The 13,383-nt window shown below is 49.2% G+C and overlaps 1 protein-coding gene across 6 annotated transcripts in view; it reads right to left on the bottom strand.

Annotated features, from left to right (window-relative positions):
• ATF1 (activating transcription factor 1) overlaps positions 1-10,731 on the bottom strand; it is a 34,431-nt gene extending 23,700 nt beyond the window's left edge. For 2 of the 6 annotated variants that reach the window (XM_083490295.1, XM_083490296.1), the window contains exon 1: positions 10,420-10,694. Coding sequence is in view for 1 of the 6 variants with exons in the window: in XM_083490291.1 (XP_083346417.1) it covers positions 9,723-10,084 (362 nt within the window). In the remaining 5 variants the exon portion in view is untranslated. Of the gene's footprint in view, positions 1-9,722; positions 10,244-10,419 lie in introns of those variants that run through there. The other 4 variants (XM_083490292.1, XM_083490294.1, XM_083490293.1 and 1 more) reach the window with 4 other exon arrangements.
• Between the last annotated feature and the right edge of the window lie 2,652 nt (positions 10,732-13,383).

Genomic DNA, 13,383 nt, shown 5'->3' with positions numbered 1-13,383 from the left:
TCTGGCTGGAGGAAGAGGCCCTGGGGCCCAGCCAGACGTGTTAGTGACGCAGTCCCCAGAGGTTTTACAGCCCGTGAACCCCCTCCCGCCCAAACCAGTGGTGAGGCTCACCGCATCTCTCCAGCTGCCCAATGGAATCACCACTGACGTGCCAATCACTATTGACTCAGGAAGCAATGCGGACTTTATAGGGCGGGACTTTGTCGACCGGCACGCTATACAGTTGCTGCCTGCCACGCTGCCCCTGCAGGTTGTAACGGTGGATGGCAGGGAGTTGCTAGGGGGGCAAGTGGTGAAGCAGACGCCGCCCATGGCGATGCGACTTGGAAATCACAAAGAAATCATCAGCTTCAATGTCACTCAACTATCGGATACGCCCATTGTATTGGGAATGAGTTGGCTGGACAAGCACAGCCCAACGCTGGCTTGGTACCAGAGGCAGCTGATCTTCGGCTCTTCCTTTTGTGCTGAACACTGCATCGTGCCCCGGCAGGAAGGGGAGGAAGAGGAGTCACAGCTGCTGCTAGGCACGCTGCAAGCGATTCCCCACAAGTACGCAGAATTTTTGGAAGTTTTCTGCGAGAAGGAGGCAGACAGGCTACCCCCTCACAGACCATATGACTGCAAGATTGACCTGCTGCCGGGGGTGGCGCTGCCTAAGGGGAAACTGTATTCCATGTCAGAGGACGAGCTGCAGGAACTCAAACAGTTCATAGATCATAATTTGGAGCGCGGTTTCATCCGAGAGTCCAAGGCAGCGGGGGGCAGTCCAGTATTCTTTGTTAAAAAGCGAGACACGCCCCAAAAAAGACTGGTCGTGGACTATCGCATTTTAAACAATGGGACCAAGCCGTCGGACTTCCCCATGCCCCGAATCGACGACCTCCTGGCGAAGGTGCGGAAGGGGAAAGTGTTCACCAAGTTAGACCTGCGAGGGGCGTACAACCTCATTCGTATGCGGGAGGGAGATGAGTGGAAGACGGCCATGTTCACGCCACTGGGTACCTACGAATACAGAGTTATGCCCTTTGGATTGCAAAATGGCTCCCACGTTTTTCAAGCTTTCATGCATCACGTGTTGGCGGGACTTCTCTACAAGACGTGCGTCTGTTTCTTAGATGACATCCTGATCTTTTCGGAATCGCAGCAGGAGCATGACAGACACGTCAAGGAAGTGCTGACCAGACTAAAGCAACATAGGCTCTACGCCAAGCTGGAGAAGTGCCAATTTGACGTGACGGAGGTGGATTTTCTGGGCTACAAGTTGTCTGACAAGGGGCTCGCCATGGACAGCGCCAAGGTTCGCGCGGTATTGGATTGGAAGAGTCCACGCAACCGGAAGGAGGTCCAAAGGTTTGTCGGCTTTGCGAACTTCTATCGCAAGTTTATCAAGGGCTTCGCTATGCAGACAGCGGCCATCACAGACACGCTTAGCTCCAAGAAAAAGAAGTTCGTTTGGACAGAGGAGGCGGAGCAGTCCTTTCAGGCACTCAAGCGTCTCTTCGCATCGGAAGAGCAGCTGCTTCACGTCAACCCCAGCAGGCCGATGAGGGTGGAGACAGACGCCTCGGACAGAGCCGTGGGGGCGGTCCTGCTGCAAAAGGACCAGCAGGGGGTGTGGCGACCGGCAGCGTTTTACTCCAGGAAGCTCAGCAAGTCCGAGCAGAACTACACCATCTGGGACAGGGAGTTGCTGGCCATTCATGCAGCGTTTAAAGCGTGGAGGCACTTCCTGATCGGCGCCAAGCACACGGTGCAGGTTTGCACGGACCACAAGAATCTGGAGCACTGGCGCACGGCACAGTTCCTAAACCAGAGGCAGATACGTTGGGCTGAGTTTTTTGCGAACTTCGACTTCCGCATAGAGTATGTCCCGGGGGACACTAACATCATGGCGGACGCCCTCTCCCGTAAGCCACAGTATCTGGAGGACGCAACGCCAGCGGCCGCCATGCACATCTTCGCACCAACAGTATGGGCGTGCGCCGCGGCCACCGTGGACCTGGAGGCGGTGCGACGAGCGTTGCAGGATGACTCCTTCGCGCAAGCAAAGATGGCAGAGGTGCAAAGGGGCACGGCTGCGGCCGACGGTTTCCAGCTACGGGATGGATTGCTCATCCGTAAAGGGGCCATCTACGTGCCGGGAGACGACCTTCGCGCCAAGGTGCTGCAGCAGCTGCACGACGCGCCCACGGCCGGGCACTTTGGCAAGGAGAAGACGGTGGAATTAGTAGCCAGGGATTTCTGGTGGCCTGGAATGAGAGGGGAGGTCGCAGACTACGTGGCGAGGTGTGACACCTGCCAGAGGGCCAAACCAGTGCACAAACCGCCGGCCGGACTGTTGGAACCGCTGCAAACTCCGGTCGAACCTTGGGAAAGGGTGGCCCTGGACTTTGTCACGGATCTGCCCAGCTCGAGGGGCAAGACGGCAGTGCTGGTGGTGGTAGACCTGTTTTCCAAGATGGCGCATTTCATTCCGTGTGCTAAGGTGGCCACGGCGGAGCAAACCGCCAAACTGTTCATAGACCACGTGTTCAAGGTTCACGGTCTGCCACGGTCTATTCTGTCCGACCGGGGGCGGCAGTTCATCTCGAATTTCTGGCAGAAGCTGATGGGCTTCCTGAACGTCAAGATCAACCTGGCGTCGGCGAGACACCCGCAGACCAACGGGCAAGCGGAGCGGGTCAATGCCATCATGCAGCAGTACCTGAGATGTTATGCAAATCAACAGCCTGCGACGTGGGTGGATTACCTGCCGCTTGCCGAGTTCGCCTACAACAACACGAAGCACGTGTCCACGGGGGTCACGCCGTTCTTCGCCAACAACGGGAGGCACCCCAGAACCTTCCCGGGACTGGAAAGAATGGGAGAGGGGGAGCCGCAGACAGCAGATGCGTTCGCGTCGGAGCTGCAGGAAGTCCACGATCAGCTGAGGCGCCACCTGGAGCTGGCCAAGCACGCATACAAGGTACAAGCGGACAAGCACAGAAGGGTTGGCGAAGAGCTCCACGTGGGAGACTGGGTTTGGTTAGCAGCCCACGCAGTGCCGGCCAGGTCGTTGGCCAAGAAGAAACTAGGGCATAAACAACTGGGGCCCTACCAAGTCGAAGAGCAGGTCAACCCGGTAGCGTTCAGACTGGCACTTCCGGAGGGTTCCAGAATGCATCCGGTATTCCACAGATCGGTGCTCACTCCCTACAAGGCACCGCACAGGTTCCAGGAACCCGGAACGGCGCCGAGTCCGGTCAGAGACAGAACACGGCACGCGGGAGTGGCACAGAAGGAGCGCATCAACGAAGTCACGGAGATTTTGGACTCCAGATGGGGGGAAGAGGGGGTAGAATACTTTCTCGCCAAGGAGGGCACCCCGGCCAGTGCGAACAGCTGGGTGCCGGGCTACGCCTTGGACGAACCTCTCCTCAAAGACGAGTTTCATGCCCTCTTCCCCCATAGACCTATGCCAGCAGACTTTTTCGACGACTGGCTTTTCACGCCCACGCTTTCGGCCAGCACTTTCCGGGGGTTCGACTCGGACGAGGACCCGACACAAGACGTCCGTTCCCCGGAGGGGTCACCCTCGGGATCTGCATCAGAACCCTCGTATTGGTGGGACGATAGACCAGAGGAGCAGTTCCGCAGACGGTGGCTGGAAGGCCCAGGACGAGCAACACCGCCAGGAGGAAGTGAGGGAGAGACGGACATGGACGTTTTCGGGGACGACCCTGGTTTCGAGCACGGCGGCACAGAGATGGAAGCGGAGGTGACCGTTGTCGACGAGAGCAGGGAGGAAGACCCGCGAGACTTCAGATGGAGACCCGCCACGGGAAGCGACCGATATCCGACGTTCGTCCCTTTGCAACAGCAGCCCCCAGCTCCAGCACCGGAAGGAGGGGAGGGGGGAATGGGGGGCTTCGAGGGGGGGATGGATGTCAGGGGTTTAGGAGCAGAGGCACGGGCAAGGGAGGAAACAGAGAGCGAAGGGGAGGAGGCAGACGAAAAGATGAGTGATGACGACGACCCGAGATCTCCTAGTCTTTCCAGTGAATCAGAGGATTCACAGAAAGGAGCACCAGTGGCCAGGGCAAGGGGGGAGTCTAGGGGGGCACCCCAGGAAGATAGAGCCAGAGGGGACTCAGAGGGGAGCAGCTGGAAATCGGGACCAGCGTCACCGCCAGGAAGCAGGGAAGAGGAAAGGAGCCAGGGGGGAAGCGCTGGCAGCTCACCACAGGAGGGAGGGCATGAGTCAGGAGTGGCCACACCTCCATCGGGGAGCGAAGAAACGGTTAAGAGGAAAGTGGAAGGTTGGGCGCGCGCGCCAAGTTCAAATGCAGAGGAAGGCGGCGCAGTAAGCAGCCCCGAAAGGGAACCAGGTCCTAAAGCCCGGCGCAAGGAGGCAGGAGGGTCCGGGTCAGCGTCAGAAGAATCCCGGAAGGAAGAAGCCCCGGGGGGTAGAGGGACCCAGAGGAGGACAGTCAGGCGGAAAAGGTGGAGCAAGGCTAGGATATTAAGTTGGTGCACACGGGGCGGAGACTCAGACGGAGCTTCGCCGATCTAGCTACTAGACGTAGAGTTGCGTGCAGCAGCGTGAGAATGGAAACTGTAATTCAATAAAGACTTTTACTTAATGATCGCTGGCTAGCGTGATCCTCTGTGAGCTAGGATCTTCAAGCAGCTCTGACAACTGTGTACAAAAATAGCACTTTACTGATGTTTCTTAAACATCAGTAAAACAAACATACTAAATCAAAGCTCAATTGATTTGGGCAATGGGATGTTACAAAAAAAATGCTGATTGAAAATTTTCTAGAAAACCACCATCACTGCTACTGAGTTGAACAATGCAAAACAAGACATTCATCTCTAATATGAAGCCTGTTTTATCTAATCACAATCAATTCTTTCCTACATGAACAAATGAAATGTAGTGCTTAATAGTCTTCTTTTAATTAAGATGAAAAGAAGTCAATATATATTGGCTTGATCTATCTGCAAGTTAAATATTCTATTATTATTTGGTAAACAAAATTTAACCAAACAATGAATAGTGAATTACTGATATTAGTTGACATGACTGACTCTTCTAAATTAAGTTACTTGATGCAACAGAAGCACCATAATCTCTTCATGCAGCCTTATAGTTATTTTAAATACTGTTTCAAGAGTATCTTCCAAAATATTAGTTTTTCAGAGCAGTGAATTCACCCTTCCCAATGTGGTAGTTTCCTCCGTACCATCTTGCAGCACTTCTGAATCACCTCTTCTGCTCTAATTTAACCCTATTAATACTTAGTATGCCTACTACAATTTTGTTCAAAATGCTTCACGTGCATTACATTGTTGTAACCTTACCACAACCTTACAAGGTAGGCCATCACACAGATGGGGGGGGGGCAACAGTGTGAGAGAGTGGCTTAAATAAGGCCAGGAAGTGAGTTCATGCCAAAGGAGGGATTTGACTTGTGGCCTTCACTAACCTAACAAAGCGAGAAAGAACAATCTTTTAATTATTCTTCTTAAAGAGTTTAATAAACGTAGGCTTTTCTTGTCATTATTATATATGTGGCAAGGATTTCTATTAACTTGTTATAGAGTCCCCAATTCTTTGGAAGAACTATACTTCAGGAGAAAAGAAACTATTCCAGTTAACCACTTTAGATGCTGAGAGAATTCTGTAGCCAACTGGAAAAACATACGTACACCCCAGCTCTTGGCAACTGTAAAATATTTAGATCAAGCCAAAATTTTCAGAACACAGACAAAACTGGAAACAGATAATCATCCAGAAGAGTTTCATAGCTCTTACTAGACGAAGAAATGTAGCTTTCTGTTTCTATGGCACTTTTGGAGAATCATGAAACCTGTACAAACTGTCCAATCTATATCAGGGATGTAAACATCTCAAGTGCCTGCTGGTGCATGGGTATCCGAAATATTTTTACAACCTTTGTCCAAATGTAAGGCTAACAGCGGGGACGCGGGTGGCGCTGTGGGTTAAACCACAGAGCCTAAGACTTTCCGATCAGAAGGTTGGCGGTTTGAATCCCCGCGATGGGGTGAGCTCCCACTGCTTGGTCCCTGCTCCTGCCAACCTAGCAGTTCGAAAGCACGTCAAAGTGCAAGTAGATAAATAGGTACCGCTCTGGCGGGAAGGTAAATGGCGTTTCCGTGTGCTGCTCTGGTTCACCAGAAGCGGCTTAGTCATGCTGGCCACATGACCTTGGCCAATAAAGCGAGATGAGCGCCGCAACCCGAGTTGGCCACGACTGGACCTAATGGTCAGGGGTCCCTTTACCTTTAAGGCTAACAGACAATGTTAGCAACTAACTGTAGCCCTGACCAGGCACTACTCATGTGACGGAGCAACAAAGGGGCTGCAGGGACTCACTTTTAACCCTAACCCAGTCATCATACAGCTTGTGCCATACTCCCAAGTGCTCAGGGCTAACTTCTGCTGTGGGGAGCCTTTTTTCTTGTGTAAGTTTCTAAATCATGTGGGGAGCCTACACAACTAGGAAAGGCTTTCCGTGTCAGAAGTTACACCTGAACAAGTGGGAAGCTGGCACACTCCATACAAAGATGGGGGTGGAGCTAAAGGTATTGCCCCTTTGTACTTGTGTTGTCCCTTCATACGAGGTCTTACTACTTTTCTTTCTTCCTCTCTTTGTTGTGTTTAATACTGCTAAAAGTTTCCTTTTGTTTCTCCCACACAAAATGTTTGATCGTCTTGATGATGTAATGTTTTACTTTCTGATATTTCTCTATACCACCTTAAACTTTGATCAAGCTTGTAATTTGCCACTACCTGCAGCAGGAAGTAACTGCACCTAAAGAGCAGCCAAGCAGCAAACTGTACCTGTCCCACACTATGCCCCCTTCTAAAGCTGTGTCACACATATACTCAGTTAAGTCTAGTTGAACGCACAGCTTATATTGTCCCATCTTTATCAAGCCACAAAGAGTTAGCAATGCCCAGTATCCATGCAGCCACTTGGTAAACTGGCTGGCTGCAAATATACAATGTGAATTTTACAATTCTGCAGCTTTAGGAGCACACTATAGATAACCAGCTTACCATCTGGTTACATGTACACCACAGTAAACTAACACTAATGTTCCAGTCTAAACTCATGGTTCTTCAAAAACTCCTTGGGCAACCCAAAACCTCTTACTCCAGTTAAACATCTTGATCTTTTTTGCTCTTGCTTCTATGTACCGTATTTTTCGCTCTATAAGACGCACCAGACCACAAGACGCACCTAGTTTTTGGAGGAGGAAAACAAGAAAAAAAAATTCTGCATCTCAGAAGCCAGAACAGCAAGAGGGATCGCTGCGCAGCGAAAGCAGCAATCCCTCTTGCTGTTCTGGCTTCAGGGATAGCTGCGCAGCCTGCATTCGCTCCATAAGACGCACACACATTTCCCCTTACTTTTTAGGTGGGAAAAAGTGAGTCTTATAGAGCAAAAAATACGGTAAGTCATTCTCTTCATAAACTTCTTGTGCTCCTCTTATGTGTTCCAATGTCTTCTGAAGCAAGGTTACCAAGGTTACTCAAGGTTATCTTGAGGAAGGCAAGATAAGATGAAGAGCTGGAGTGGGAAACTTGTGACCAGATGCTGGTGGACTTCAGATTCCCATCAGCCCTATACGGCATTGCCAATGGTCAGGCATGATGGGAGCTACAGCTCAACATCTGGAAGGCTAGTGGTTCCCTATCCTTGGATGAAGGCAAGAATAGCAAGAGATGGTTGTCAAAGCCCTAAATACCAAAATGTGGGTTTTGTTGAAGTATTTGAAGGAAGAGAGAGGTGTCATGATTCTGCTAAAATGATGTCTAGAGTGATATATTTAAAATACCTACCATGTTCAGAATGGATCTCAAGGACTGCCTCTCCCCATTTGAATCAATTTGGACCCTCCAATAATAATTTCATGCCCTTCTTTGTGTGTCCCCTCTGCGAGATGTCCAGAGAGCAGCAACACAAAGCAGGCCTCTTCCTTTTGGCAATTAATTTTTATTGATTTTCAAACAAATTAACAACCAATTATACAAAACAAGCCTTTTCTGAGGTGGCTGTGTTTGTGGGATGCTGTCCACTGGTAGGCTTGCCTGGCGCCTTAGTTACATATCTTTAGGCACCAGGCAAAAACATTCCTCTTCTCCCAGGCCTTTGGCTAACTAAACAATCTATGGCCTTTTAAAATGTGGAGGGTTATTACTGTTTGTTACTATGGTATGTATTTTTGTGCTTTTATATTGTAAACCACCCAGTGATCCTCAAGTGATGGGTGACCTAGAAATGTGATTGATTGATTGATTGATTGATTGATTAATAAAGAATACAGTATCAATGGGTGGTGGGTTGTTTTTTTGCTTCCAAAGGATATTTATTTTTAAAACTACTACCTATTTTTCAACTTTGATAACAGGCCTCCAAGGTGGCCTGTATTAAAAGAAAATGAACATGCAATTAACTCAGTCAAAGAAGGTACAATTATTTCATGAGTGATGTAAAAGAGAAACTGCAAACACCCCTTTCATAGAATTGTAAAGTTGGAAGGGCCCTAAGGATCATCCCTGCAATGCGTTTTAGATTACTTATTTGGATCACAACATTTTAGACAACTACAGCACTACATTGTCTCTTTAAAACAATTATGAACAAGAATTACCCTTGAAAGACATATTAGAAGTAGCCCCCCAAAGTTGGGCGAACTAGAGTAGATTAGTAGTATCTGAAGAAGTGTGCATGCACACGAAAGCTCATACCAAGAACTAACTTAGTTGGTCTTTAAGGTGCTACTGGAAGGAATTTTTTATTTAGAGTAGATTATTTAAAGGTTCTCTTTTGATTATCTTCAACAAGCTCAGAGCTATTTCACAAGCCTTGGCTTGGCACAGAGTATATGGTGAGCTAGAAACTGCAGCCAATTCTGCCTATCTATCCAGAATACATGTATGAGATTCATTTTCATACACCTGCCTGCCACTGTTTTCACATTACAACTTCACACACTCCCTTTCAATATACCATTACAGCTGTACACCTTTCTAGAGCTGCTTCCCAAAACCCACTAAAGACCAGTAAAATCAGCAGATCCAAGCACACCTAAAACCAACAGCAGAATAAAAGCAGCTGTCATTGTAATTTGACGTCTGTGAACTACCCTAAACATTTTGTTCAAAAGGTAGGATATAAATATTTTAACAATATATCCCCAGCACAGCTTTACAGATAGAATTTTAAAGCCTGGGGGGAATAAAAAAAGATAATCGGAGTTGATGCCAGGCGAGCCTTCCTTTGGAAAAGCATATCTTAAGGATACACCTAAACACACACACACACACCAAAAAAACAAAACAACAGACGACACACAGCACTGCGGAAGTTGCACCTGAGCACAAAGGAAGCCGACCTTCCGTTTAACATTAAGCCCATCACGTGACTCGCTTTAGGTACTTAAAAACTGCACACAGGGGTTCACTGCAGCCAACGCCAAGGGGCCGAGGTCTCTTTTCCCCGCTCCCCGTACCAATAAAACATCGAAGGGAGCCAAGCTCCCCTCAAAGTTGATGGGCGTTGTCACTCAAATGGTGGTGCGCGTGCCAAATCGGTTATGTGCGTGTGCCACAATCTTGCAATCGGTCATGCAGGGCGGGGGTTAACCTGCACAAACACGCGCGCGCACCCCCCCCCGCAAATTTTTTATTCAAGTGGGCAAACCTGGCTGGAAATAAGGCGGCAAACGCATCTTTTATCGAAGTGCAACCCAAACGCCTGCAAGGCGAAAGCTTGCTTGAGACTTGTGCGAAGGTTTCGGCTGCTTCCCAACTTCCGATTATTATTATTATTATTATTATTATTATTATTATTATTATTATTATTATTAATCTTTGCTTTCGAAGCCCCCCCCCCCGCCTAATAATAATACCTTTGCTTTCGAAGCCCTCCTCCCCTAATAATAATAATAATATCTTTGCTTTCGAAGCCCCCTCTCGCCAACTGTCAGGAGAGGGAGGCCAGAGGAGGCGGCAGCAGCAGCCGGCGGGCAGGCGAGCCCGAGGGGAAGCCGAGCCCTCGCCCATAGCGAGCGAGGCGTCCGCGGGTGAGACCCGGCGCTTGTGCAACAGCTGCGGCGGGCGAAGGTCTGCCTCCCGCCGGGGTGTCAGGGGACGGGCGAGGGCGCTTCGCCCTCCCTCCCTCCCGCCAAATCCCAACCGCCTCGCGAGCGCCTTTTCGAACGGGAACCGCTCGCGAGCGCCCGGCTTCCGCGAGCCGCCTCTCCCTCCTCCCGAGGCGTTTCCCCGACCCGCTCGCTCTCTCGCCCGCCCTCCTTCCCTTCCCTCGCGCTCGTTGATTCGGCCGCGTCCGCCTCGCCTCGCGCCCTGATTGAGTCGCCGCCGGTCGCGCCCGCTTTTACCTCAGAGAGACGACACCGCCGCCGGCTTCGCCTCGGCCTCACGCGGCGCCCGTGAGGGGAGGTGGGGGGGACGGAAGGCGGCGGAGGCGGAGGCGCCGCCGCCGCCCTAACGCCTCAGGGAAGCCAGAGCCGCCGCCAGCATTGTCGGGAGTAGGCCCCGCCAGGGAGAAGAAGCACGCACTCCCTCAGACACGCACCCTCTCTCGCTCTGGAGCTCGGGGTGGGCGGGTTGCGACGATAGAGTGCGCTGGAGGCCAGAGCTAGAGAGGGCTGCCGCCTTTGACGATAGAGCCGCCGCCTTCACTGAAGCCTAGAGCAGCCGCTGCGCGAGCGCTCGGGGCACCACCGAGGCGCGGGCGTTAGTAGTATAGAGCGGCAGGGCTGCGCGTGCGGTAGAGTTTTCAGGGCGCCGCTGATATCTTGGCGGTCGTGAAGCTGCGCAGCCCCGCCAGTTATCGCGCGCCTAGGAACAAATGTACTTTAATTAAATTTATTTTTTATTGAATTTATATGCCGCCTTTTTCCTTAAGAGGACCCAGGGCGGTTCACAGAATTTTTATTGAATTTATATGCCGACTTTTATTCTTTGCACTGCCCTGGGATCTCTTAAGGAAAGGCTGATTCCAGCGAATAAATAAGAGCACATGGTTGCAGCGCGATCCTATCCGTGTATACTTTATTTGAGCCAAGAGAAAGCATGGGGTTGATCTGGCATTATTTCCTTTAACATGGAAGGTGTGATAGGAATTTTGAGGTCTTAAAGGTAAAGGTACCCCTGACCAGTCCAGTCGTGACTGACTCGGGGGTTATGGCGCTCATCTCACTTTATTGGCCAAGGGAGCCGGCATACAGCTTCCAGGTCATGTGGCCAGCATGACTAAGCTGCTTCTGGCGAACCAGAGCAGCGCACGGCAACGCCATTTACCTTCCCGCTGGAGTGGTACCCATTTATCTACTTGCACTTGATATGCTTTCAAACTGCTAGCAGGGACCGAACAATGGGAGCTTACCCCGTCGCAGGGATTCGAACCGCCGACCTTCTGATCGGCAAGTCCTAGGCTCTGTGGTTTAACCCACAGTGCCATCTGCGTCCCATAGTCTTAGATATGTGGTAATGTTCATAAGTGTACCAACCAAGCACGTACATAGATCAGCACAGGAAGACCAACCTGGAACCATTTTGATTCCTAAACTGAGCAAATGTTTTCTTAGTTCCTGGGCCTGAGACCTGGCCCAGGAACTACCGTAAGTATTTATCATTACAAAAGTCTGGCTAGGCTTCCCAGGCAATCCAATCAAGTAACCCACCAGAGAGGAGATAAACAATGACAGGAGAAAAACAACATTCAATTTTTTGTTTTAGACTGCCTTTTCTGTGATGTAGGTATGATGTATGTGGGGTGTGGTCTTAGGTTACACCCCTTCTGTGATGCATGTATGTTTCTGGGGGTGGTCTTGATCTACAGGGTGGCAGTTTCAAAGGTCTTTATAAGGCCTTGCGTGCCATTGATCTGGGTTCCTCCTCCTTTCCTGTGTGTGAGGGGAGCACCCTGTTGCAACAGATCAATAAAGATCAGGCTTAATAGTTGCTTTGCTTCTCAATATTCTCTGGTTGGCCTCTGTTATTTTCTCCTACCAATAGGGAACCTAATGTAAGGACTCTATATGGGCTCTTGGATACCCCATAAGGGAAAAGGGCAATTTTTGTTTACAACAAAGGAAAGGGAGTTTCACACATGTTCTCTGCTCCAGAAAAGCATCTGATCTGGCAAGAGAGCACAGACAGATTCTATTTGTACTGAAATATTGACAAAGCCCCATTTTCTCCCCCAGAATATGGCTGCACACAAAAACACTACCTCAGCTGTAGGGTTCTTGTTTTTCCTCCGTAAGCAGTGCTAGAGGAGGCTTAATATGCTCCCCCATAGTTGCCTGCCATTATCTGGCAATAAGTCACCTGTGAATGTGTTTCGTTTTGGCTTGACTTTTGTATGTTGTAATTCTAGCTAGAACTATCTGGGAATGTAAGAAACAAGGAAGCATAGATGCCATTAGGTATTTGCTGCTATCTTATTCAGATCTTGTCAAATTATGTTGCTCCATCTTGACCTTAATGCAATAGGTGAATTCAGCACCGAGTACTTCTCAAAATAATCACCCGAAAGGCTTTCTTCTGTGTATAGCTTAATATTATCTTGATTTCATCCTTAAACATATAAACAATTAAAAAAAATGTTTATTGAATTCAGCATTTTTTTTAATCTAAACACATTTGCAAATGAATTGGATTATTTCTCAGTTCATAAGATGATTTTCAAGTTAATATTTTCTACACATAAACCATATTTTGACAGCCTCCTACTCCTGCCAGAAAATAATAATATTAATAGCACATTTGCCTGCAGTACTTCTGTGGACACAATGCTTTCTGGTGTGCTTATAAAGTACTTGTCCCACCCAAATCTACTGATTTGCTACTGTAGTAAATCTGACGATAGGGGCATACATGTCAATCAAGTTAAATGAAATTGTATAGCCTTGAGGCCTGCTTGCTTTTGATTCATTGAAGCAAGCAGCACATATCCCGATTTAGTTCCTGAATCCAGGTCACGGGCCTACCCTATTCATACACAAAATATGTCCTTAAGACAGGACTTGAAGGATTTCTCAAAGGTATTTCCTTCTGCAGAGGAAATATTTAGAGTCACTAGGAGAACCAAGATGGCTTTTTTGGGATTGTTGTGAGTACTAAAATGAAAGCGAAGAGTATTTCCCAAATTTTGAAAGGTGGATTAGTTTTCTGTGGAATGTGTGTCTGTTATGTGTGTGCACCCTAATTTTTTAATAACAATAGCAATAGAGTCATAACTTGGCTCCCGAACGTCTTGCGAGTCGAACGTTCCGGCTCCCGAATGAAAACTGGAAGTGAGTGTTCCAGATTTTGAACGTAATTTTGGAAGCCAA

This window comes from Podarcis liolepis (genome assembly GCF_965112155.1).
Source record: "Podarcis liolepis genome assembly, chromosome: 2".
NCBI classification, from domain to species: domain Eukaryota; kingdom Metazoa; phylum Chordata; class Lepidosauria; order Squamata; family Lacertidae; genus Podarcis; species Podarcis liolepis.
The sequence above is the reverse complement of the archived record's forward strand: the minus strand, read 5'-3'. Positions and strand labels throughout refer to the sequence as shown.